Consider the following 26826-nt stretch of genomic DNA (forward strand, 5'->3'; position numbering starts at 1 on the left):
GAAACAGATGTCTGGCTGTACTTACAGGCTGATGAGCCGGGCCTTGTGGGGGTTGACACCCTCTTTTCCTGCTACGCTACCTTTCTTCTTTCTTGGGCGCTACCTTCTTAGCCTTTGCTGCTGGGGGCTGACTGGACTCTTCTTAGCCACTTATGGCTTCACAGCCTTTGCTGGATTCCTTTCAGCTTTCTTGGATGGGGCACCGTGGGCTTCTTGGGGCTCTTTGTTGGGGGGTATACAGTTTCTCTGCCCTCCAAACCGACAGGCAGACAATAGGGGGTGTTGTGGTGCAGTTCTAATCCACTGATTCTGTGCTGGGAGCAGTGCATTGAAACGCAGAGGGGCTTCCTTCATTTACTCCTTGGGCAAGCAGCAGGGTGGCTTTGACTTTATTTTTATTATTTTTTTAAAGGTTCGTGTGGCTGGGCCCCTTTGTCACTTACTCGTTACTTGGGCCGGGGTTGTGGTGCAGTGCAATGAGCTATCGCCAGGTGGTACTGCAGCCACTTCTTTGCAGCAGCAACCTTACTGGTTCTGTGTGATGTGTGTCTCCAGCTCACTCTGCAGGTGTGGGGGACATCCAGTGTCGGTGCTTTTATTCAGGCGCTGGTCTGGGGAATGCCGATGCTTTTCCTAGTGCTGCAGTGGCAGCAGGCAGCCACCAGGGGGCTTCTCAGTGTTCTCTGTTCTATCCAACAGACTTCAGCTAGTAGTGCCAGTGGTTGCCCTGCCAAACCGGGGCATGAGGGGGATGGATACCCTCAGTTCTGCGGGCAATGGAGCGGAGTAAGTGATGCTCTGGGGAGTCTATTAAGCGTTTTGTGGCAGGGTGGCATGTCATTTATTTAAATGTGCGATCCCCCTTTGGGGCTGCCTCGCACAAGTCACTGTAAAGATGTGGTGCACACGGGCTTGGCCGGGCCACTGCACACAAGCCACTTAGATAAGGAAAGCCACTTCAAATGCACAGTTAAATTAGTATCCCCATTGTTTCCAGCATGCTTTATGATGTTCTCCCTACTGATAGCACCAAAGACCAATGCAAAGGCCCTCCCAATCCACATGACTCTCTACATGATGCTGACAACTGCCCTCCATGGTATAACCATGCAAGAGCAGTGTCTGTCCAAGGCCATCTTAACCCGACACTTATAAACTCTCTTTTATTTAAAACAATGTATAAAGCATGCAATTACCCAGAAAGGTGTCCTGGTGCTGCCGTAAACCTAACCCCAATACCTCTCCCACTGTGCTTTAGCAAGCTTACCGTCACATGGGCCTGTCTCTGCACTGTATTACCTGTATGCTCAATTGAACATTTGTTAATCATCCCTGATGCAGCACACCTGGCTTCAAAGTCACCCAGCATCTTGTAGAAGTCGCCCCATGGGTAACCTGAAGGGTGCATGCGTGTGCTCCCCAGACACCCCAGCGAACTTCTCCGGTGCAAAACTCAGGCAGTCAAAAAGCACTAAGTGGTCACAGGAATTTCCATTTAGAATACTAATGACCTGATGTAACACAACACAATACAACACAACACAAAGTAACATAGCAATCAGGGCTCTTTACTGGGATGTCTATCACACGATGAGACACCACACATGAGGGTATCCAGACCCAGGATAGGGCCCACCACTGGGACCTTTAAGGTCACCAGGATACTATACTTTGACTTGAGATACAGATTGCAATTGACTGCAGCGCGAATTAAATGAGTGCACTTGTGCGAACTGTTTTACACAGACTCTGGGAGAGAGAGATAATAGGGAGAAATGCGAAAGAGAGAGAAAGGGGAGAGTGAAATGATGAGAGCTAGAGAAAGATAAAAAGAAAGAGAGACAGAGACAGGACAAGTGAAAGAACTTCTGGGAGAGCCAGTAGGTTGTATTCTTCTGAATTTCTAGAAGTACTCCTTTGCCAGCACTGAGGACTATCTGCCTCGAACCAGGACTCAGAATTGAATGTTTCTCCAAACCTGGAAACCGCCCTAGGATTCTGGAGAAAGCCCAGTGGTTGTGTCCTACTGTGGAAGGAGAGAAAGCTATAATTCCCAGTGCAATGGGTAGGCCAGTCCAGTACCCCGTACCTCACTGTGCAGAGAGACTCAAGGCCAGTCATCACTCAACACACCCAACAAGGGAGAAATGTGTTATAAGTGCTCTCCTTCAAAGAGGGCGTGACCTAGTAGTCAAGACTGACTTGTCCCTTTTGGGGAGGGGCCAAGACCCATTGCATATGGTTGATTACTGTATGAAACTGTACAGTGAACAAATAATGAGGCCATGGAATATGTCACAAAGTAACTTCCAGATGCTGGAATTCCTTTAAACATTCCAACCGTGGCTGTCTGTTGTTCCTAGCGAGGGTTCCTTTTAGATTTTCAGCACATGAAAACTATTTGTGATAAAAAAAGATAAGTGGTGCAGAAGGTTCCCCATTAGACGTTAAAAACAAATATTTTGCCCTCAGTGTATATTACGTGAACAGTGATAAAGCACACTTAAAGTAGTTTGGCATGAGTGAGCAGAACGTGTGGAAAGTATGCACGTGTCAAGGCACAGTCCCGGCCTGGAAGGTATTGGGCTTTGCAAATACTACTGAACTGTACTGCGAAGTAAGGGTTAGTATGGAATCACCCAGTTGTTTCTTAAACACTGCACTATCTTGAATATCTGCGAGGGGTAAAGAACTTTTGCATGCAAAGAACCAATATCGCAAAATATCAGTCTAGCATGCACAACATATTATAGGCACTTTCAGGAATACAGCGGAGAAGGATTTCAATTCTCCACAAAGTTCACATTTTTCCAACCTGCTGTGTAGAGCTAGTGGGTCCCTACAGTAGATGGTTTGTTGGTGTGCACAACAGATCTAAAGTCCACTTGTAAATAAAGGGACCCCCTCTAAGAGCATGTAAGGTCTAGGAATAAGTGGGGAAAGAACAACAACACATCAGAAGAAACAGATCTAAAGTCCATACAGTGAGTAACAGGGATGCACTAGAGTGCTTAGGAACGGTGAACCATGGTCACTATGTTTAAGGACCATCAGGTACCATGCTGCTGGGTTCTGTAACTGTTGAAGGCAACGAAAAAGACATCAAGACAAAACAGACAGATACAATTTGTAAAATGAAAGACACAACAGTAGAAATAGCAGAGAACATGATTTACAGGATTACCATATAGGCTACAAGTCTTCACACCGAACAGTAAAAAAAAAACTGCCTTGAACATAGCAGCTATCTGAGGTTCCAAGAAGAGGTCATGATGAATGATGACTGTGAGGTTCTACACACTTGTGGCTGGAGACTGACACTGACCAAGATCCAATTACACAATGGACAGGTACCAGAGATTAGGTGAAAGAACTACCACTAGTAGCTTTGTTTTTGTGGGACTAAGCCATGAATTGTTTAAATTCATATTACCTCAAGAATCAAAAGAGGGAAGGAGAAGTTAAAGTTCTCGTAAATGAGCATGTAAAATCAAAGGGAGTGGAAGAGTTGTGTTGAGACAGGGGGTGGGGAGGGCAACACCAAAAGTGTTGTGCGACCCTCAACTGTGTTGTTCCGCCAAAGGAATGTGTCCTTTTGGCGAATTTCGCCCCTGATTGTTACATCATTGGGTCTTTTAGACCACCAAGAAGGATTGTCTTTTGAATCTGAGACCATTTGGGATCCACCATGTGAGGAAAAAAAGTTTAAAAATACATCCTACCTTTAGAAAGGATGTATTCAATTAAGAAGATTAAAGGTAGTGGTGTGATTAAAAAATGTGGGATGTGAAAAGAGAGGTATTAGGTGTCTCTCACATCTATCTCCGTAAGAACCAAGTCAACATGTTTCAGCCAACTTTGCACCCTATGGGCCCATGCTTTTATCAGGACTCAAAGGTGGTTCTATAGGATCCCTTCATGAAGAAAAATTAAATCAAATCAAATAGGAGACTTTCCCTCCAACGTTTGATGTTTTTTTCTTCTTTTCTAGTCATATGGGACTCTTTGTCCAGTCCTAGAAGGAGGCAAAAAGACATTCAGAACAATGTTTAATGTATTATTATCTGGTACTGATGTTGTCCCATATTTCTAATAATGCATGCACCCAATGATTTATATCAATGTGTATTTTTGCTCCAATAAATGTGAACATCTTCAACCCTTTTAGGGTTGTTCGTCTATGTGAACAAAAGTAATAATTGCTCTTGTATTCCATGTTAGTGTGTATCCTGATTTGGGGGGCTCTATTATCAAAGCCTCCTCTCTGTGACTTTTGGACAACTTATGCTGTGTAGATCTCAATGTATTTCGAAATGATAAGGAGTTTGAGTCTAGGTAGATGTAAACATAGACAGTGCCTTGAAAATGAACAGTAAGAGTAAAGGAATATGTGACCGCAATGTTACGTATGTTGTTTTTTGAAGGAGTGAAGTAGTAAAAGATTTTCAATTAGCACCCCTTCAGAAACTGGTAGCAAACTGTTTTGTAAGGTTTCTGCAGCATACCTTAGTTTTTGTTTTAAAAGGTCTTCATAGGTCTGGGCAGAGGCACAGTATTACTATTCCTTTCATTAGAGAAGAGAAGATATAAAAATTGGAGATTGGAGGATTATAAATAGATTAAGGAGTGAAAGGGCTTTCAAAATTACTCCGCCAATTTTGGAGATGTTTTTATTTTTTTTAAACATTATTTATTGGCATTTTGATTAAGAGAACAATTAAAGACATTCCAGTATTATTCGATGGTACATACCAATTGACTCAGTAGGGTATACATTAGTTCACCAGCCGATACATCGTAATAGGTGGGGTTCATGCTGACTTTAGTTCTTGGGCCATTGGCATATGTTGCATCTCGTACCCAGTCTTTTATTTTGGTCCAGTTAGTCACTCGTCTCTGACAATGAGTCTATGAGTGGAGGTTCACATATATTTCCACGATAAGTATTCCACCCTCCCCACACCCGTGTCCATTTTTGGGGGCAGCCTCTGTGCATATAAACATTTTGGAGATGTTTAGAGAGTCACACTACAGTTGTAGTTTCCCCTTTTCCTTAGTCCTTCAGTGTGCACTTCACGTCACATCCTCTCCAGCTTGCATCTTAAAGCAAATGGGGGAAGCTGCCAGCTTTTATAGCAGTGTTCCTTGCCAGGTGTTCTAAATCGGTAAAACAGGAAGACAGCACTGGTGTTTTAGTCATGACCCGGGAGACTTAGAGTGGTATGTTATGCTACCGGGGGACTTAGAATGAGGTTATCTGATCTTAAAACTGAGGTTGAGGTTTGCTAGTGCCCCTGGGGTAGCTACAATAGGGACCACCTCATGTACTATTCGAAAGTAATTAAGATTGTACTTTTGTCTAAACATTCAAGTCTAGAGGTGTAATGGAACATTTTTATCTTATAGAATAATCATGAATTAATGGTGGTTGAATGTAGGTATCATTTATCGAGGTCAAAAACCAAAAAGCAGAAAGATAATAGCGTTTTTTAATTATGACCCTGGGGGACTTAGAACAGTTTTGTCATGCACCCGGGGTACGTATAATGATGTTATCCGATCTAATAATTGAGGTTGATGTTCACATGTACCCCTGTGGTATCAGTAATAGCGACTAACTCATGTATAATAAGTCATTAAGATTGTACTTCCGTGTAATCATTTGGTTCTAAAGGTTTAATTTGACTTCATGAAGGGATCCTATAAAACAACCTTTCGGTCCGGATGAAAGCCATCGACCCATAGGGCGCAAAGTTGGCCGAAACATGTTGTCCTGGTTCTTCCAGAGATAGATGTGAGAGACACCTAATACCTCTCCTTTTACACCCCGCATTTTTTAATCATACCACTACCTTTGATCTTCTTAATAAAATACGTTCTTTCTAAATGTAGGAGGTATTTTTTAACTTTTTTTCCTCACATGGTGGATCCCATATGGTCTCAGATTCAAGAGACAAGCCCTCCTGGTGGAGGAAAAGACTCAATGATGTAACGATCAGGGGCTAAGTACGCCAATGGGAGACATGCCTTTGGCGGAACAACACTGTTGAGGTTCTCACAATAATTTTGGTGTTACCCTCCCCATCCCGCGTCTCAACACAACTCTTCAACTCCTTTTGGTTTTATAAATTCATATTACAGCAGATCACACACACATCATCCATGCAGTTTCTACCCAAGGGTGATGATACCTTCCTCTCACAATCACAACAAGAGTGCAGCCACTACCAGGCAAGCACAACACCAATGTATTTCCCACATAGGCTGTGCTGCGTTTACTCAAGTTCTCTCCATGCAGATAGCAGCATCTAATGCCGAAGTGCCCTGTCTCTCACTCCCTTGGCTTCATTACACGTATAAGCACGGTGACAAAACCACGATAAGATAACTCTGGCCCTCATGCATGACAATACCTGCAAAGGACACAAGACAGGAACATGCTCTTCCATAGAAGCATGTTACATATCCTCTAAGACACTTCTCTTCGAGTGTGTGAAGTGCTCTTTATGGGTAACAACAACACCATACCATGTGTCGTCATCAGTGCTTATATTAATCTGAGCCATGAGAAGTAATCTGGGGTGTCAAGGGAAGCAAGGAGGTATTACAAACAAAAGTGATAAAGCCCTAAGGGACAGCAACCATGGAGAATTAAGTTTGGCATCACCAGAAGGCAGTCTCTGCAATCTTCCAGCCTTTACACCAAATTGGAATGGGTCGAAGTTTCACGAGGTGCAAATAAGATCAGCTGACAGTACTGTCTTGGTTCAATTACGCCTCAGCTTGTCAAAGAGCGCAAGCAAAATTAACTACGCCGCTTCTGGTGCGAATTCACATCAGTTGCATCAAGCGGGGTCTTCTCTAGAAACGCTGTTGGATCAATATTGCCACCTTTTGTGATAATAATGAAATTCCATTGGTCCTAAGTCACGAAGGGGTGTAGAGCAGAGTCTTCAAAGGTCTTTACACTTAGCTTGGGAATTTACCACTTGTGTCGGAATATCTTTGAATTCAATTGATAATCCATGATAAAATAGTTATGGTTTTTTTTGTTTGCGCCAACCAGTCTCAATTGTTAAATGATTAAATGTGGTAACATAACTTAACAAATCTTTTTAGCCCTGTTTTAAATTTAACATATTGTCTAAACAGAATATCTCTGGGCAACCAACTCTCTGTATCTTGAAGATAAACTGGTAATTCCTGAAAAATTCTGAAAACTAAAAAACACAAAGAATGAGCAACTCAAATATATATCTACACTAGCTATGTTTTGAATGACTATCACAAGCTTCCATACTATGCACTTTCATACAGAATATGAGTTATAGTTTCTACTTGACTTCTGAAGTACTGCAAAATGTCCATCAATGTTAATATTATGCTGTTTCCTATTCCAAGCTATTTGTATGTGCATACTAGAAGTCTAATGCTCTGTCATATATTCATCTACAACATAACACAATCTAAGAATCCTTCTTGTTCTGTCAAAGGATAACCTGTAGTACAATGTAGCAACTCAAAGTCTTAGAAGAGTTCAACATAACGCAGTATAAGAATCCTTCCTGTTCTGTCCATAGACAGACTTCGATATTATGTAACAACTCAAAATCTTTGAAGAGTTCAAATAACGGTTCAGGAAATAGTTAAGGTTTTTTGTGTGCATTAACAATACAAGTTTTCTGAATACTTCTCTGTATTTCCAATGTCCATCAGTATAAATTCTTAGGAAGCAGAAGGTCTTAGCGAGGGAAATCTGAGATCCGGATTTCCCTTCAAGACCCGTTGCTGCAGCTGCATTGTATACCAATTGCTTGCAGAGTTGCCTTGAAACACGAGGGAAGCAATTCCATTTAATCCAAGATGACCACCTGCCCTCCGGAATGTGCAACAGCTTGTAGCCTGTGGAGATTTGCAGTTCATTGTAAGAATGAAATCACATAGAATATTACCTATGTGTGCAACGCCTCGGCCCAGACAGTGGACACACTCCATGGTGACCACAAGCCTTTCCTTCACTGAACTGAACTTAGTGTAACTTAGTTTGGAATATCATTTCCCTGTGCTTGCGCCATACTAAGTGGTAAGCAGTGACTTCTGATTCCTAGTCAACATCAGAGAAGACTTCCTAGAAGCATGAGAGGAGGACATTTTATCTACCATTGTTCCTTACTGGATTTCTCCCTGCAGCATATGGTACAGTTGACCATGAAATATTCCTGGACATGTTGGAAACCTTGATGGGGATAACAGATTTAGCCCTGAAAAGCACCAGAACCTTCCTCTCTGGCCAGAATAGACAGATGAGGATTAGCACTGCTCTGTTGTAATTGAAGAAGGTGATTAGCACAGTGCTCCATGATTCCGTCTCCTATCAGCTTTAAAACATACGCCACCTTAGCAGAAACGATTACCCAACTCAATATCCATATCTAAATGTTTGCCAAGGACATGTAAATCTGTCTCCGGCTGGTAACTATATACATAACACATGCAACGTTAAATGAATGAGAACTACCTGTACTTTACCAGGTCAAAATTGGAGTTCCTCAGTATACTATTCTTAGCTCATGAATCGTTGTAGGTAGCCCTAAAATAGTCTCCTAAAACCATAGATTTCAAATGTAGGGCCTATAAAGAGTCAATCTCTAAACTCTTTGCTACATGTTCAAGGGCTACTATAGTATAAAGATGGATTGTCTCTAGAAATTGACCCGTAATCAAAAGCCCCTAGCAACTCAGATACAGAAATTTCATAACTATTCAATGTGGCAGATTCAAATAATAACAAACATGAAAGAAGGCCATCAAGGTAGACAGTTTACTTAAAATATTACTGGACCTATGACTGAGGGTTTTAAAAAGTATTTGGTAGCCTACAAAAACATAATTGGTCATTGAATTCATACCCAACTACCACCTCCACGCTGAAACCAACCAAATAATAAGACCTTCTTCTGATTATTCCAATTGTCCTGCCCCTGGCTGCAGAGGACCAAGCCCCTTCTCTCTCCTCCCCCACTACTTGATCCTCCTAGCTTTACACTGCTGGTTTGCAGTGAGCTTAGGCAACGGATGGCTAGTCTAAAAATCACTGCAATAATATTAAATAATGAAAGCAATATGAAGAGTTAGGCAAACAAGCATATGCAGCAACCAAACTTAAATTATAATTAACCCAAACACAACGATTTTTTGTTGAAATTGTAAGTGCTTTACCTATTCTAGTTACCACAAAACTTTGTATCTCACCTCAAATAATCCCTCTATTCTTCTGGCATACATGCTACTCCACACTTTTACATTATCAAAGCACAGACTTTACCTCTCAATCTTTGGGCGTGGCCTGATACGTAAGATGTTTTGACGCATTCAATAGATCCCTTTTTGCCTTTACCCAAGATCAGAACTAGGAGGTAACCCTATTATTCTGGCCTTTTTTTTTGTCATAACTCATGTCCCTCCATTTTAAGTTTGACCTCTCGCTTGTAATAACTAATGACAGGGGTATGACACCATTGGGGCTATGTTCGGTAGAGACCTCAAAGGACCTGGATCTAGTACTAGTGTATTTTAGGTAACACACCTATTACTAGTGCTTGGTATGTGTTTCACATGCTTGGTATTTAGCAGGTGAACCCAGTCCAAACATTTGCTTCTTAATTGTGGCTTTTTGCTCCCCATTGATTCATCAAAGTCAAATTATTGGAAAGCAAATGTTTTCAAACTTGTGCTGATAAATATGGGCACAATTCACAAAGGGCTTCCACAATCGTAGCGGAGGCCCCGCAGTAATGGAGGGAGTCCCACACTCGTGGCGGGACTGCCATACTACAGTTATCTATTGTTGAGGTCCCGCACCGAATGCGGGACCCCGCCACAAATGTGAGGCTCCTTCGTCATGACCCCAGGGCCTCTGTCATGAGTGCAGAGGTCCTTTGTGAATCGGCCCCAGAGTGTTTTACTTTGTTTGTGAGTCACTCATTTGGGATAAATAAATGGTTTGCCTCAGCTGACTATGGTTTAGGAAAGTATATCTCTTTTCTTTCATAACTCCAACTCCGATCATCACTGGAGACAAGAAATCAGACCACATCCATTAAAGGCATGCTGCATTACCTAAAGTACTATGCATCTTGGCTGAACACCATACCTTTAAAACCCTACCTAGAGTCGTAGGTTCTATACACCAAAAGGGGTAAATCTCTACTCTCCCCAGACAGCCTTTTAACAATAAAATCTACCAAAGAGACCTTTAACTGCCTTGCTCATTAACTCTGCAAGTGTCTGAGGAACCAGAGAAACTCCATGTGTCCAACAATGTGTTTTTTTTCTGAAAGGAATGAATATGCAACTTATCACAATTCTAATAATGGAAGAATCGCAATTCACCTTCCTCCTTTACGTTACGAATAAAAATGGAATTAATAAATCTAGTGTATGATCATGGTGATCAAGCTAATGTGCATGCTTTACACAATGTCTCCTTTGCTGTTTGTGGTGCCAATGGAAAAGTGAAAATTCCCATTGAGATATCTCATTTTTCAGGGGTGAACACTGTACACCTCTTCACAGTTATATTATTTTATTTTAAACAAACGCATTAATTTTAGCCTGAAATTTTAAGCTCATGTTGAGTGGATTTTGCTATACGACCTATATTCAATTGGCAAACTCGACCAAGATGTCATAAATCAAGGAAAGCTGTGATTGATGCCCATTGCATAACTTTGCATTTTACAGACTTCTTTAAGTTACTATTTTAAAGGTTTTATGCTTCACTTTTGGAAAAACGAATATGCAAAAATTCCCGAGGGGATCATCTAGAGTTTGGCAATGTGGTAAATCCGCTCAAAAATAGTGAATGACTTGCCTGCCAAACTGGCTCTGTCTAGAGCTGGGGAAAGTCCCAATTTTCCGATGGCGGAGCTTTATCTGATTCTACGTTGGAAACTTTGGACCAATGGCCCGTATCCCAAATGGCCAACAGCCCATGTACATCAGAATATTCGTACTATTTAGAGCAATGTACTACTGTTGTGTTTGGGACTACCAGGAAAGGCCCTGTGGTTCCAAAAAGAAAACATGAAAATGGACCACCACGCTCTGGGAGGAAATTCCTTGAGTGTCAAGCACCTATTTCTTTATTTTTCATTAACAAACTCAAACTTTGGAAGTTTGCTATTAAGGTACAAAGCATTAAACGTGGCATCGACTCAAGGAAGCTTCAGTGCTGCCAGCAGAGCTGCGATGGCAGCAATGCTTCTACAGGCACCATGATCCATCCATGCCTGGCGGCAATCTACACATTTGGTGGGTTGGGGAGCAAAAACCTTGGCCTCCGTTGACCTCCATTGATCTGGCAGGGAATCCAGCCAAACGCCAGACTCCTAATCTACCCCTTAGTCTCCATCCCAGTCCTTCAAAAATATTTTTCTTTTAATAATTACTGTGTTATAGAATTAGGCAAATGACAATTACAAAATAATGTGATATTGCTCAAACTACTGATGAAATTGAAAAATATATAATTTAAAATATAAAATAACTGTGGTGCACTTACCAATGACATATGAAAGAATGAGGTTCCAGCCAGTTATAAAAGCCCACAGCTCACCAACAGTTACGTATGTATATAAATACGCAGAACCTGTTTTGGGCACGCGAGCACCAAACTCAGCATAGCAGAGACCCGCCATCACTGAGGCCAGAGCTGCAATGAGAAACGATACCACAATACTGGGTCCAGAATTCGCTTTCGCTACTTCACCAGCCAGTACGTAGACACCAGCACCAAGAGTGCTGCCAACTCCCAGGGCGATGAGGTCCACAGTAGACAAACAGCGGCATAATTTTGAATCCTCAAGACTGTCCAGAGATACAATTTTTCGCCGTAATAAACATCGGACAAATGTTAATGCAGGCCCACAGGGAATCATGGCGTACTCAGTAATCTGAAAACAAAAACACATATTTAGAATACATACATAATATACTTCACAAACATAACCATAATAACCAATCTCAATATTGTGAGTAAAAGTATTTATTAAATGTGGTTGCGTGAGAGTGGTCAAACTATGCGTGTGTGTGCATGTGTGTCTGGGGGGTGGTGTGTGCGACAATCAGCATTAGGGTTGTTCATTGTGTGGTTTTAGGGCCCGGTTTAAAACTTGGTGGTCACGCCGTCCACTACCATGGTGATGGAGTAAATTATTCTGTCCCTCTGGTGAAGGTCTTGACGACCAAATCTTGAAATTTCTGTTGCGCCGGCAGATTTTTTAAGCATTAACTGGAACCACTGTCAAGGTGGTTCCTACTAATTTATATTAACTTTGCCAGACAGAGAAGCGGGATTTTTTTTTTTTTTTTCAAAAGTCCTCCTCGCAATAGGTGTTATATCCCCTAGCGAGAGAAGCTTTTTGCAGTTTTCACTGCCCTTACCACCAGGGTTTTCCTGGTTGCAGTGGACAGTAAAAACTGACCTGCATATCTGACCATCTAAATTAGGTGGGCAGGCATAAAGGTTAATGTCTGACAGCCCTTACTTCAATGGGCCAACGGAGGACTGCAACCAGAGGTAGAGATGGAGTAGTCTTTGTCGTTGTTACACCAAAGGTCCGCCTGCATTTCAACCAGGCAGGCAGACTGTTATGTTGGTGAGAGGGTACTCTGTCACTATTTCAATGGAGTACCCCTTCCTCGAACATATACATTAGCATACAATTGTATTGAAACACTTAAAACATACAGAACAGACCACATTTTTGACTACTGAGTCAATCCTCCAAAATAACAGCAAATCATGTTAAAATTAAATTTAGCCCAATGTTCTTTCAAAAACAAACATCATAAGTTCTTCAACAACAATGAACAAGTGAATTGCGTGCATTTTGTAACTACAGCAACCTCGGCAAGAAACTGGATTCTCTGCAAAATCTATAAATAATTCCTGGCAATTAAAGTAACAATATGTGACAGAGAGACAGCGCATCACTGTCTAGGGGAAACAGCCTTTACAACATGGGCATTACAACAACACAATGTCTTTACCAGCACTCATTACCACACAATGCTTGTATCATGCATTTCCTTTACAATGCAAGTCCTTACCACGAATATGCCTTTACAAAGCATGCCTTAACATTGAAAGGTAAGAATATATAAGGTAAGTGAGCGTATTTATATCTATATAAGTATATTTAGGAATAAAGGATGGCTAGGGGTATTTGTTAGTAAGGATGTTTTTAGGGTTTAGGAATTAGTAGGGGTATTGGGTGGTAAGGGTGTTTTTAGGGTTTAGTGGTGGGTAAGGGCATTGGATGGTAAGGGTGTTTTTAAGGTTTAGGGATGGATAATTGTATATATAGGGTGTGGAGGGTCTTTTAGGAGTTTAGGCATGGGTTAGGGTATTGGGTCATAAGGGTGTTTTTAGAGTTTAGGGGTTTTAATTGGTGGTAAGGTTCATTAAAAAACATTTGGGGATTTGTGGGAGCTCTCACGGGGACGATTGTAGTAACACTGACGAGGCACCGGGGCGCGCTAATGGGTACTATACCTTCACGATCGATAAACACACCACTCACTACCGAGATGCACTCGAGCACCTCACCCCTGACACTCCATTTGGAGATCGCGATATCTAGGGTAGTGGAGTAAAACACAACATGCACCCGCATTCGAATGGGCAAAGAGTAAATCAGATGTGAAAGTAACATCCTTTAAATTACAATTCATTAAATCCTTTTTGTTGCATTTTTTCAGGGGTCAGGTGATCAAGACCACGGACGTGGTCGAAACGCATATTTTTGTCACAGAGAAATAAATAATAATTCTGTTTACCTGATCATGTGGGCCCGTGGATCTGCTGTTGCACGCATCCTGTAGCGTTTGGAATATATATATATATAGAAAAGCAGACATTTGAGGTGAGCAGATCTAGAGTGTTGCTGGTGTTGAGAGTGCTCTATACAGGAGTTGCTTTCCACCTAAACTTGAGAACTAGCCAGTGTTCTCTGCTTCTTTTTTGCATAATTTATTCGTCACTCTATGCCTGAAAGGGTATTTTTTTTACTTATACTGGGTGATCCCTTGTGTCTGGACAAAGCTATACCTCTCTGTAGAGCTTTAATTAGAGCGAAACACTATGTCAGGGGTTGCTTTTACTCATTCCAGGTTGGCTTGGTTGGTATTTTACCAATTCAAAGCTGTACTACTGTTCCTGGAGTGGTAAATGGCTTTTGTCATTTTACAGCTCGGCAAGGACAGCACTGTGCTAGTCCTATGCTTAAAGACTTTGCTGTAGAAATGGCAAAAGACTTTGTCCTTTTCTATCTCAGCGTGGATGGCACTGTACTAATCCTATGCTTAAAGACTTTGATAGAAAAGCAGACATTTGAGGTGAGCAGATCTAGTGTCTCGCTGGTGTTGAGAGTGCTTGTAGGAAGGTGGATATCTGACTATGGTTACCCCCAAATTTTTGCCTAGTGTCTAGCTGGTTTTTCGACTTAGTTGGCCTGAGACCCTGCCATTCAGGATCTCAGCCTGGATGTTCTCTCTTTAAAATGGACTCCATGTACCCTAGGTACATACCCAATTGGTTGGATCACCCTGTGAGCCCCTGTACCAGTGTACACTAGGTACCCAGGGCATTGGTGTATCTAAGGCCTGCCAGGGGCTGAAGCATGTATTATGCCACCCCAGGCTTGGCCTAACAAATTTGACACAACTGGTTGATCACTCAGCTGGGGTAAGTTGGTGTAACCACCTCTTACTTAGGTGTAGTATACCTATACCTAACCTTAAATGGGACACCTGGTAACCTATAAGTCACTCCTATGGCAGGCCTTAACAATCCTGAAGGCAGAGTGCTTGGTTCCATGTGAGATGGTGCTCTGGCATGAGCTGGGCCTGTCTGCAGGGGTCGGAACAACTTCCTTCTACTGTTTCCAGATATCGTCATACCATATACTCTTAAGCGGTTAAATGCTAACTTTGGTTTGGCTTTATCAAAACATGTCGAGTAAGGTGTCATACGAATTGGAATACTAACCCCTCGCCAATTCTGGCGACGGGGTTAGCATTCCACCCTTCTAGAGGGTCACGACATGTACAGTACCTGAAACCCGGGTAAAATCAGACATAGCCTCAGCTCCACAAAATGGATGCTGCCACCACAGACACAAGTCTGCCCTCCTGCTGCTGGGAGTCCTTCCAGCTTGGGAGGTGTGGACAAAGGGTTTCCTGCCAGGGGAGGTGCGTGCACCACCCCAGACAGGATTTTGTGTATTGGTCAGGTAGGGCTTGAAAGGAACCAGACATGCCTGAGGCTCACAAGGAGCCTCGGTGCATATGCCAGTTCAAACCGGTCCTGGGGCACACCAGTCCCGGGCCTGGGGCGAGCTGGACAAAGGATTGGGGGTGTAACCACCCCCCTTCCTGGTCCCACCCTTAGGGAGGGACCTAGCAGGTAGTCCGGCCCCTAGAATCCGCTTAAAGGTAGGAGCTGTGTCCTAAGACTTCAGACATCCTGGAATCAACTTGAAACTAAGAAGAAGACGGGAACTTCGACGCTCTGCCGCACAGAGGACTGAAGCCAATCTCCCCTGTGGTCAGGGAGTGACCACCTTGCTAACGCAAGCACCATCCAGCGAATCAACGTCTGCTTTGCCGCCGCCTCCCGCCGTAGCCCGAGCCCAGAGACTGACAAGACCTGGACCTCCAGACCTCTCACCGCCCGATCCACAGTCCCTGAAAAGAGGAGACCCGTGGAGGCACCGAGACACGTGGAGCCAGCCATCTTGGAACGACTACGACAAGCTGACAAGTGCAACAACCGAGGCTCCCTCCAAGTTGTGCTTTGGGATCTGAGAAGCCCAACATCCGAGCAGCATCTGCACCAAAGGTGAGCCCTCCAGCATCTCCACGATCTGCGTGGGGCCCTTCTGCATTTTGCCACTCGACGCGCCTAACCGGTTGCTGGCCCGCTGGCTAGTGGCCATCTTGGCGACGAACTTCACGAAATACACCGCTGGTCTGGTTGCTCCAGACTGGCCCTTGCTCCCCTCCAAAGGAGCAGTCCCTCTGACCTTGCTGGTCAGAACCATCCGCTTATTTCCTTTCCTACTTCAATTGCTTTTGCCAAGGTTTGTTTGCTTCGATCAAGTCGCCGACACCGCCGACAGTGAGAGCCTGCGTGGGACAGCTCGTGAACCGACTCCTGGACGTCGTCGACCTTCAGGGACCACGTGGCTGCAGAGACAAGCTACACCTTTCTTCCTGTTTGCACCCGACATCGCCTGGTACCCACCTGGTGCCACGCTGGTCACTGGCTAGTGACTGTGAACGCTGTCCCCTCTGCTTACAGGTCTTCAACATCTCCGATCCACCCTTGGATCCACTGCATCTCTTCCCGACCGACCGTCTGCAGCATCTTTATCTACAGGCTCCATTGAACAGATAGAAGAAACACGACGCACTTCGACGCCTATGCACCCGCTTCCTGTGGGTGAGGTAAAGCTGGCACTCCGGTGCCCAAGTGTAGAGAATCATCTCTAGTGTCTGTGTTTCCAATCTTAAGTTCCTAGGTCATCCGGAAGATCCTCTTTGCAGTAACTTTGTACTTTTTACGCACCCATTGAAACCTATGGGAGCCCGCGTGTGACTATTTGCTCTGCACACGCAACCCGTGGACCTCCTGGTCACTAACTGAGGTTAGCTCCTTGTAGGCCCAGCGATTCTAGAGGCCCTAGGCCTTTTCCCTTTTCTGTTCGTGGTACTTATACCACTATTTTAGTATATGGTTTGAGTGGCCACCAGGGCCTATCCATATGTTATGTTATGTTATGTTAAGTTAATTTATTATGCGCACAGCTACTCCAGCGAAGGAGCGTCCCGGCGCACAGACAAGGAGGAACACAACATAGCAAAACAAGAACGCCCAAGATAGACAGCTAAAACAGAAAAGTCTTAATCGCTCTACGGAAAGAAAACAGATCGTCTAACTGTCGAATTTCCACTGGGAGGGTGTTCCAGATTAGAGCAGCTTTCACGCTGAAGGAACGACCCCCCATACGACAGAGTCTAAATCTGGGGACCACAGCAAGGGCCTGGCCCTGAAATCGGAGGCTACGGGTGGGAACATAGGAGGAAATAAGATTGGACAAAATTTCAGGGCCAATACCTCTTAGTATCTTAAAAACCAAGCAGAGGACCTTGAAAAGAATACGCTTCCTTACAGGGAGCCAATGCAAGGAACGAAGCACATTCGCCACAGGACACATTCTGGGCAGGCCAACAATGGCTCTAGCCGCAGCGTTTTGAACCCGCTGTAGGCGGGTTAACTCAGCCTGATTCGCCCCAACCAGAAGAGAGCTAGCGTAGTCCAGGCGAGAGATGATAGTAGCCTGGACTACCAGCTGTCTGGTAGGGGCATCGAAGTACTTGAGGACTGGTCTGAGACCTCTTAATAGGCCGAAACAACAAGCTGCCGTTTTTTTAGTATGTCCTGTGAAAGTAAGGCCGGCGTCCAACCAAACCCCCAGATTTTTCACCTCCGACACAGGGGTCGGAGTGGGGCCCAGCTCGGGAGGCCACCACTGATCACCCCAAAGCTCCACTCCCTTCCCAACAACCATCACCTCTGTTTTTGTGGCATTGAGCTGGAGACAGTTTTCTGTCAACCAGCAAGCCACCGCCTTCAGTCCAGACCGAAACCTAGGGGCGTCTAGCTGGACATCTCCGCTAAGAGTAACCGCCAGCTGAGTGTCATCGGCGTATGAGACCAAAGTAAGGCCCCACTGCCTCGCGACATCAGCCAGCGGTCTCACGTAAAGGTTGAACAACGTGGGACTTAGCGAAGACCCTTGCGGAACCCCCATGGCCAGAGATTGAAAACTGGACGAGAAGGGAGGAATGGCCACACAGAAGGAGCGATTGTCCAGGAAGGAGCGGAACCACTGCAACGCCAGACCCCGAACACCAATCTCCTCTAGCCGATGCAGGAGGATGCCATGAGATACAGTGTCGAAGGCGGCGCTGAGATCTAACAATATCAGCGCCGCCGTCTGACCCGCATCCAACCTAGCACGCAGATGTTCCACCATTGTGAGGAGAGCGGTCTCCGTGCTGTGACCAGCACGAAAACCGTTCTGTGTGGGGTCAAGGGCATTGGTCCGGGCAAGATGTTCCGACAGGGCTAGATTGACATGGGCCTCTGTCAACTTTGCCGGCCACGGTAGCAGCGAAATGGGGCGAAAACTTTCAGGCTTAGACGGGTCTAGGGAGGGTTTTTTAATAATCGGAGACACTACCGCCTGCTTCCATTTAGTTGGGACACCCCCCGACTCCAAGGAGAGGTTGACAAGGGAACGCACCGCAGGGCGTCCCAAAAAGGTCTGGTCTCGGAAGAGAGCAGGCTTTACCGGATCAGATGGAGATCCGGATTTAACTTGCCAAGCAAGTTTGTCAAACCCATCAGCGGTGAGGGGGGGAAATGAAAGCAGGGTAAACTGACGTAATGTCTCGATGGAACTTTCCAGCGGAGCCCCAATACTAGGGAAGGTCCGATAGATCGCTTGGACCTTTCCCAGAAAATAAGAGGCTAGGGCTTCACAATGGGAGACCGAGCTCTCGGCTAAAGGAATAGTCCGTTTGGCCATAAGATCTTTAACCGCTTTGAAGATGGCCTTCGACGGGTTGGTGCAACTTCTGTGTATTCTACTGTAATCTTGTTTGACGATTTGTGCTCCTGTGCTCATAAAGAGACTAGGGGTTACTTTGAGAAATAAATACATATATATTTTGAATATATATCTGTGTGGTGTCCTTTCATTGGTATAAAAGGGGGTTACTTTTGGTAAAACAGCTTGCTTAACACGTTTCACGAGTTTAGCCTGAAAGACTGCTTAGCCTACGCTACCACTAGGGCAGCTAGTCCGAAAAGGTTGACTTACAACCACACCATAAGGGTTGCTTGGCATGGTACAAGGTGGTCACTTTAACTAGTGAACATCATATACCAGGCCAACTTCTCACATTGGTGAGCAGCGGTTGGATTTGAGCTTGCTGTGTTTTACCTCTGTAATCTCTTTGTTACCAATTGAAAGATCATACAGGTACCTTTAGGTACATATAAAACAAGATTAGATATACTTAAGTTCTACTGAACTTAGTTGTTGTAGAGCAAAGGGAGCAGCACACCCTGACTACAACTACTAGATAGGTTTAGTAGGTAAACCCAAGTGTAGGTAGATTGCAACACATCCACCCACACTTAAGAGCAATGGCTGGGGCAGAGGGGTCCACTGTACCCATCTCTGTTGAGAGTGACCCCAAGAGGGCACCATCCATCTTTGCTACCCTAAATCAGAATGAGCTCAGGCATTTGGCAACTCTTAGAGGCCTTAAACAGCCCAAGAACCCTACCTCTGCAGAGCTCAGAGAACTCTTACAGAATGATGAGAATCAGAAAGAGCTCGAGAAAGCTTCCCAGTTAGCCCCCTTAGGGACAGGAACAGGAGGCCCCCCTTCTGAAGATGCCACTGAGGTACCCCCTTCCAATAGCCATCCCTTAGATGAACACCATACTACAGAGGAGGAAAGTGATGGGGATACAGATGTGAGTGAGGATGAAGGGAGAATTAGCCCAGTGCCAAGTGTTATACTTGGCCCAGCTAAACTAAGGCTATTGGGGACTGACAGTGGGTTCACCCCATTGGATCTCCCCAGTGGACTTAACACAGGGCTTGGGAGGCAAAGGAATCGCTCAGGCGAATCTAATGCTTCTCATGGCTCTAGAGGCTCTCAAGGTCACCCCAGGAAAAGGATGACCACCCCTCAGAGGAGGGAACATGAGGCCAGAATGCAGGAAGCCCAGCTGAGGATCAGGAAGCAGGAGCTAGAAGTAGCCCTGATGGAAGAAAAACTGAGTAAGGCTAGGCAGCATAAAGAGAGTGGGTCTATACCCACTGGTGGCAGCATTGTCCCTAAGGACAAAGATAGGGTCTTTGACAATAGGAACCTGTCCAAGGTTGTGCCCCCCTACAAAAGTGGGGATGATATCCACAAGTGGATGACTGCTCTTGAGAGAGCCTGCAAAGTACAGCAGGTTCCTGAAGACCAGTGGGCAGCAATCTTATGGCTCTCCTTTGAAGGTAGAGGCAGAGATAGACTCCTCACTGTTAGAGAGGAGGATGTCAGAAACTACAGAGTCCTGAAGAGTGTCCTGATTGATGGGTTAGGCTTAACCACTGAACAGTACAGGTTAATGTTCAGAGATACCCAGAAGGCACAGACTCAGGACTGGTCTGAATATGTGGAATGTGCCACTAAGGCTTTGGAGGGTTGGTTGCTGGGAAGTAAGGTGTCTGATTATACAGGATTGTACAATTTGATGATGAGAGAGCAGATTTTAAGTAATTGTCAAAACCAGCTTCTCCATCAACACCTGGTAGACTCAGATTTGACCTCTCCCCAAGAATTGGGAAAGAGGGCAGATAAATGGGTCAGGACCAGGATCAGGCCTAAAAACCAGGGTGGTGACCAAAAGAAAGATACCACCAAGCCTCAAGAGAAGGGTGGGGATAAAGCAAAAGAGAAATCTTCCTCAGGGCCCCAAAACTCCACACAGGGTGGTGGGTCCCAAGCTCCCTCCTCTACCACAAGTAAAAAGCCTTACTGCCATGAATGTAAAATTCCTGGGCATTGGAAAACTGACAGCAGTTGCCCACAGGCTAAAACCAAAACTGTTCCTCCAATTACTCCTGTCACACCACCTATTACTGTCAGCAGTAATCCCCCAGGTGGTGGGAGTGCCCCCAGAAATCTGGGTGGGTTTACTTGGGGAACACAGGGGGACCCTGGCTTAGCCAATTCCCCTGCAGCAACTACTCTTGTCTGTGATGGTGGCATGGGGTTTGCCAACTTCACTGCCTGTCCCAACACTTTGGGTAGGTACAGACAGGAGTCCTACATCAATGGTACCAAAGCTGAGGCCTACAGAGACACTGGAGCTAGCATCACAATGGTGGCCCATTGGCTAGTTCCCTCTGAACAGCTTTTGCCTGGTTGCTCCTACCAGGTAACTAACATTGATGGCAAACAGAACAGTCATCCCATGGCAGAGGTGTGTCTCAGCTGGGGAGGTGTCACTGGCCCTAAAAGGGTGGCAGTGTCCCCAACCTTGCCTGTAGACTGCTTACTGGGGAATGACTTAGAACTCTCAGCTTGGGCTGGAGTTGAACAAGACACCCATTCTAAAATGGTAGGCCTTTCAAAAAAGGGTAGTGGGGTTGTGCCAATCACAACCCCTGTCCAACTAGATTTCCTCCCTGAAAAGGTTGGAAGGGCAGTGGTAGCCACAGCCCAGGCACAGACAGACTTCCCTGTAGAGACTGGCAGAGCTGTGGCAGTCACAGCTCAAACACAAACTGAGTGCCCCCCTGAAAAGGTTGGCAAGGCTGTAATGGTCTCAGCCTATACTCAGACTGACATAGGTGTAGTGAAGCCTGAAACTATGGATCACTCCACACAAACAGAGAGTAGTGGGGAGGAAGAAAAGTCTCCCTCTCCCCAGACATTAGGAAAAAGTCAGCCTCCTCAGGGAGCTGACCTCACCCCTTGTGAAGGAACTGCCCCAGAGGTAGCCAGGCCTAGCCTGGCAGAACCTCTGATGTCAGTGGCCCCTTCCAAGGTGGGACCCAGTCTGGTGCAGGTAGCCTGCCTCTCTCTACCCTGCCTCAGTCAGCCCAGGGCTGCAGAGGTCAGGGAGGCCAGTGGACCCCCAGAGGGCCCCTGTCCACAAGAACCCCCCCATCAAAAGAATGAGGATTGCCTGACTAGTAGCCCTAGTCAGGTGATGGGTAAAAACATTCCTGAGGGATCTCCTTTTCAGGTAGTTAGGGACCTCCCCCAGAGGGATTCTGTTGGGCACAGGCAAACATGGGACCTTAGGGCCCCAAACCTGACCTGTCCCTCCAGTACGCCCACAAAAGGGACCCAGCCTCCAGCTTTAGGTAGCCAGAGGCTGACCCTGAGAGCACAGTACAACTCAGTTAAGGAAAGAAAGGCATCCATGGTGGAGAATGATTGGAGGAAGCTGAGGCCTCACTTTGAGGACACTCACTTCAGTACTCCATCTCAACACCAGCCTTTTACTTTGCCAAGACACACCAAAGGTAGAGATTCCCTATGGTGGAGACCCTCTGATACCCTTAGGGTGAGGGATTGCTTAGTGGACCATGAGACAGGGGGTAACCATGCCAGTGCTGGTTCCTCCTTATATGGCCACTTGGGCAATATAGGCTTACCTGGTCAAGGTCAGCCTTATCTCCCTTCGTTTGGGGGGGGTTGTGTAGGAAGGTGGATATCTGACTATGGTTACCCCCAAATTTTTGCCTAGTGTCTAGCTGGTTTTTCGACTTAGTTGGCCTGAGACCCTGCCATTCAGGATCTCAGCCTGGCTGTTCTCTCTTTAAAATGGACTCCATGTACCCTAGGTACATACCCAATTGGTTGGATCACCCTGTGAGCCCCTGTACCAGTGTACACTAGGTACCCAGGGCATTGGTGTATCTAAGGCCTGCCAGGGGCTGAAGCATGTATTATGCCACCCCAGGCTTGGCCTAACAAATTTGACACAACTGGTTGATCACTCAGCTGGGGTAAGTTGGTGTAACCACCTCTTACTTAGGTGTAGTATACCTATACCTAACCTTAAATGGGACACCTGGTAACCTATAAGTCACTCCTATGGCAGGCCTTAACAATCCTGAAGGCAGAGTGCTTGGTTCCATGTGAGATGGTGCTCTGGCATGAGCTGGGCCTGTCTGCAGGGGTCGGAACAACTTCCTTCTACTGTTTCCAGATATCGTCATACCATATACTCTTAAGTGCATTATGAACCTCGCGGTTAAATGCTAACTTTGGTTTGGCTTTATCAAAACATGTCTAGTAAGGTGCCATACGAATTGGAATACTAACCCCTCGCCAATTCTGGCGACGGGGTTAGCATTCCACCCTTCTAGAGGGACACGACATGTACAGTACCTGAAACCCGGGTAAAATCAGACATAGCCTCAGCTCCACAAAATGGATGCTGCCACCACAGACACAAGTCTGCCCTCCTGCTGCTGGGAGTCCTTCCAGCTTGGGAGGTGTGGACAAAGGGTTTCCTGCCAGGGGAGGTGCGTGCACCACCCCAGACAGGATTTTGTGTATTGGTCAGGTAGGGCTTGAAAGGAACCAGACATGCCTGAGGCTCACAAGGAGCCTCGGTGCATATGCCAGTTCAAACCGGTCCTGGGGCACACCAGTCCCGGGCCTGGGGCGAGCTGGACAAAGGATTGGGGGTGTAACCACCCCCCTTCCTGGTCCCACCCTTAGGGAGGGACCTAGCAGGTAGTCCGGCCCCTAGAATCCGCTTAAAGGTAGGAGCTGTGTCCTAAGACTTCAGACATCCTGGAATCAACTTGAAACTAAGAAGAAGACGGGAACTTCGACGCTCTGCCGCACAGAGGACTGAAGCCAATCTCCCCTGTGGTCAGGGAGTGACCACCTTGCTAACGCAAGCACCATCCAGCGAATCAACATCTGCTTTGCCGCCGCCTCCCGCCGGAGCCCGAGCCCAGAGACTGACAAGACCTGGACCTCCAGACCTCTCACCGCCCGATCCACAGTCCCTGAAAAGAGGAGACCCGTGGAGGCACCGAGACACGTGGAGCCAGCCATCTTGGAACGACTATGACAAGCTGACAAGTGCAACAACCGAGGCTCCCTCCAAGTTGTGCTTTGGGATCTGAGAAGCCCAACATCCGAGCAGCATCTGCACCAAAGGTGAGCCCTCCAGCATCTCCACGATCTGCGTGGGGCCCTTCTGCATTTTGCCACTCGACGCGCCTAACCGGTTGCTGGCCCGCTGGCTAGTGGCCATCTTGGCGACGAACTTCACGAAATACACCGCTGGTCTGGTTGCTCCAGACTGGCCCTTGCTCCCCTCCAAAGGAGCAGTCCCTCTGACCTTGCTGGTCAGAACCATCCGCTTATTTCCTTTCCTACTTCAATTGCTTTTGCCAAGGTTTGTTTGCTTCGATCAAGTCGCCGACACCGCCGACAGTGAGAGCCTGCGTGGGACAGCTCGTGAACCGACTCCTGGACGTCGTCGACCTTCAGGGACCACGTGGCTGCAGAGACAAGCTACACCTTTCTTCCTGTTTGCACCCGACATCGCCTGGTACCCACCTGGTGCCACGCTGGTCACTGGCTAGTGACTGTGAACGCTGTCCCCACTGCTTACAGGTCTTCAACATCTCCGATCCACCCTTGGATCCACTGCATCTCTTCCCGACCGACCGTCTGCAGCATCTTTATCTACAGGCTCCATTGAACAGATAGAAGAAACCCGACGCACTTCGACGCCTATGCACCCGCTTCCTGTGGGTGAGGTAAAGCTGGCACTCCGGTGCCCAAGTGTAGAGAATCATCTCTAGTGTCTGTGTTTCCAATCTTAAGTTCCTAGGTCATCCGGAAGATCCTCTTTGCAGTAACTTTGTACTTTTTACGCACCCATTGAAACCTATGGGAGCCCGCGTGTGACTATTTGCTCTGCACACGCAACCCGTGGACCTCCTGGTCACTAACTGAGGTTAGCTCCTTGTAGGCCCAGCGATTCTAGAGGCCCTAGGCCTTTTCCCTTTTCTGTTCGTGGTACTTATACCACTATTTTAGTATATGGTTTGAGTGGCCACCAGGGCCTATCCATATGTTATGTTATGTTATGTTAAGTTAATTTATTATGCGCACAGCTACTCCAGCGAAGGAGCGTCCCGGCGCACAGACAAGGAGGAACACAACATAGCAACACAAGAACGCCCAAGATAGACAGCTAAAACAGAAAAGTCTTAATCGCTCTACGGAAAGAAAACAGATCGTCTAACTGTCGAATTTCCACTGGGAGGGTGTTCCAGATTAGAGCAGCTTTCACGCTGAAGGAACGACCCCCCATACGACAGAGTCTAAATCTGGGGACCACAGCAAGGGCCTGGCCCTGAGATCGGAGGCTACGGGTGGGAACATAGGAGGAAATAAGATTGGACAAGATTTCAGGGCCAATACCTCTTAGTATCTGAAAAACCAAGCAGAGGACCTTGAAAAGAATACGCTTCCTTACAGGGAGCCAATGCAAGGAACGAAGCACATTCGCCACAGGACACATTCTGGGCAGGCCAACAATGGCTCTAGCCGCAGCGTTTTGAACCCGCTGTAGGCGGGTTAACTCAGCCTGATTCGCCCCAACCAGAAGAGAGCTAGCGTAGTCCAGGCGAGAGATGATAGTAGCCTGGACTACCAGCTGTCTGGTAGGGGCATCGAAGTACTTGAGGACTGGTCTGAGACCTCTTAATAGGCCGAAACAACAAGCTGCCGTTTTTTTAGTATGTCCTGTGAAAGTAAGGCCGGCGTCCAACCAAACCCCCAGATTTTTCACCTCCGACACAGGGGTCGGAGTGGGGCCCAGCTCGGGAGGCCACCACTGATCACCCCAAAGCTCCACTCCCTTCCCAACAACCATCACCTCTGTTTTTGTGGCATTGAGCTGGAGACAGTTTTCTGTCAACCAGCAAGCCACCGCCTTCAGTCCAGACCGAAACCTAGGGGCGTCTAGCTGGACATCTCCGCTAAGAGTAACCGCCAGCTGAGTGTCATCGGCGTATGAGACCAAAGTAAGGCCCCACTGCCTCGCGACATCAGCCAGCGGTCTCACGTAAAGGTTGAACAACGTGGGACTTAGCGAAGACCCTTGCGGAACCCCCATGGCCAGAGATTGAAAACTGGACGAGAAGGGAGGAATGGCCACACAGAAGGAGCGATTGTCCAGGAAGGAGCGGAACCACTGCAACGCCAGACCCCGAACACCAATCTCCTCTAGCCGATGCAGGAGGATGCCATGAGATACAGTGTCGAAGGCGGCGCTGAGATCTAACAATATCAGCGCCGCCGTCTGACCCGCATCCAACCTAGCACGCAGATGTTCCACCATTGTGAGGAGAGCGGTCTCCGTGCTGTGACCAGCACGAAAACCGTTCTGTGTGGGGTCAAGGGCATTGGTCCGGGCAAGATGTTCCGACAGGGCTAGATTGACATGGGCCTCTGTCAACTTTGCCGGCCACGGTAGCAGCGAAATGGGGCGAAAACTTTCAGGCTTAGACGGGTCTAGGGAGGGTTTTTTAATAATCGGAGACACTACCGCCTGCTTCCATTTAGTTGGGACAACCCCCGACTCCAAGGAGAGGTTGACAAGGGAACGCACCGCAGGGCGTCCCAAAAAGGTCTGGTCTCGGAAGAGAGCAGGCTTTACCGGATCAGATGGAGATCCGGATTTAACTTGCAAAGCAAGTTTGTCAAACCCATCAGCGGTGAGGGGGGGAAATGAAAGCAGGGTAAACTGACGTAATGTCTCGATGGAACTTTCCAGCGGAGCCCCAATACTAGGGAAGGTCCGATAGATCGCTTGGACCTTTCCCAGAAAATAAGAGGCTAGGGCTTCACAATGGGAGACCGAGCTCTCGGCTAAAGGAATAGTCCGTTTGGCCATAAGATCTTTAACCGCTTTGAAGATGGCCTTCGACGGGTTGGTGCAACTTCTGTGTATTCTACTGTAATCTTGTTTGACGATTTGTGCTCCTGTGCTCATAAAGAGACTAGGGGTTACTTTGAGAAATAAATACATATATATTTTGAATATATATCTGTGTGGTGTCCTTTCATTGGTATAAAAGGGGGTTACTTTTGGTAAAACAGCTTGCTTAACACGTTTCACGAGTTTAGCCTGAA

At 46.4% G+C, this 26826-nt stretch overlaps 1 protein-coding gene across 5 annotated transcripts in view; it reads right to left on the reverse strand.

Moving 5' to 3' along the window:
* SLC7A2 (solute carrier family 7 member 2) overlaps positions 1-26826 on the reverse strand; it is a 445257-nt gene that overhangs the window by 97491 nt on the left and 320940 nt on the right. For all 5 annotated transcript variants that reach the window (XM_085642005.1, XM_085642009.1, XM_085642008.1 and 2 more), the window contains exon 2: positions 11564-11954. In XM_085642005.1, the coding sequence (XP_085498131.1) occupies positions 11564-11939 (376 nt within the window). In that variant the 5' untranslated portion in view covers positions 11940-11954. The remainder of the gene's footprint in view (positions 1-11563; positions 11955-26826) is intronic.

The sequence above is a fragment of the Triturus cristatus genome, chromosome 2_2 (genome assembly GCF_964204655.1).
Source record: "Triturus cristatus chromosome 2_2, aTriCri1.1, whole genome shotgun sequence".
NCBI classification, from domain to species: Eukaryota; Metazoa; Chordata; class Amphibia; order Caudata; family Salamandridae; genus Triturus; species Triturus cristatus.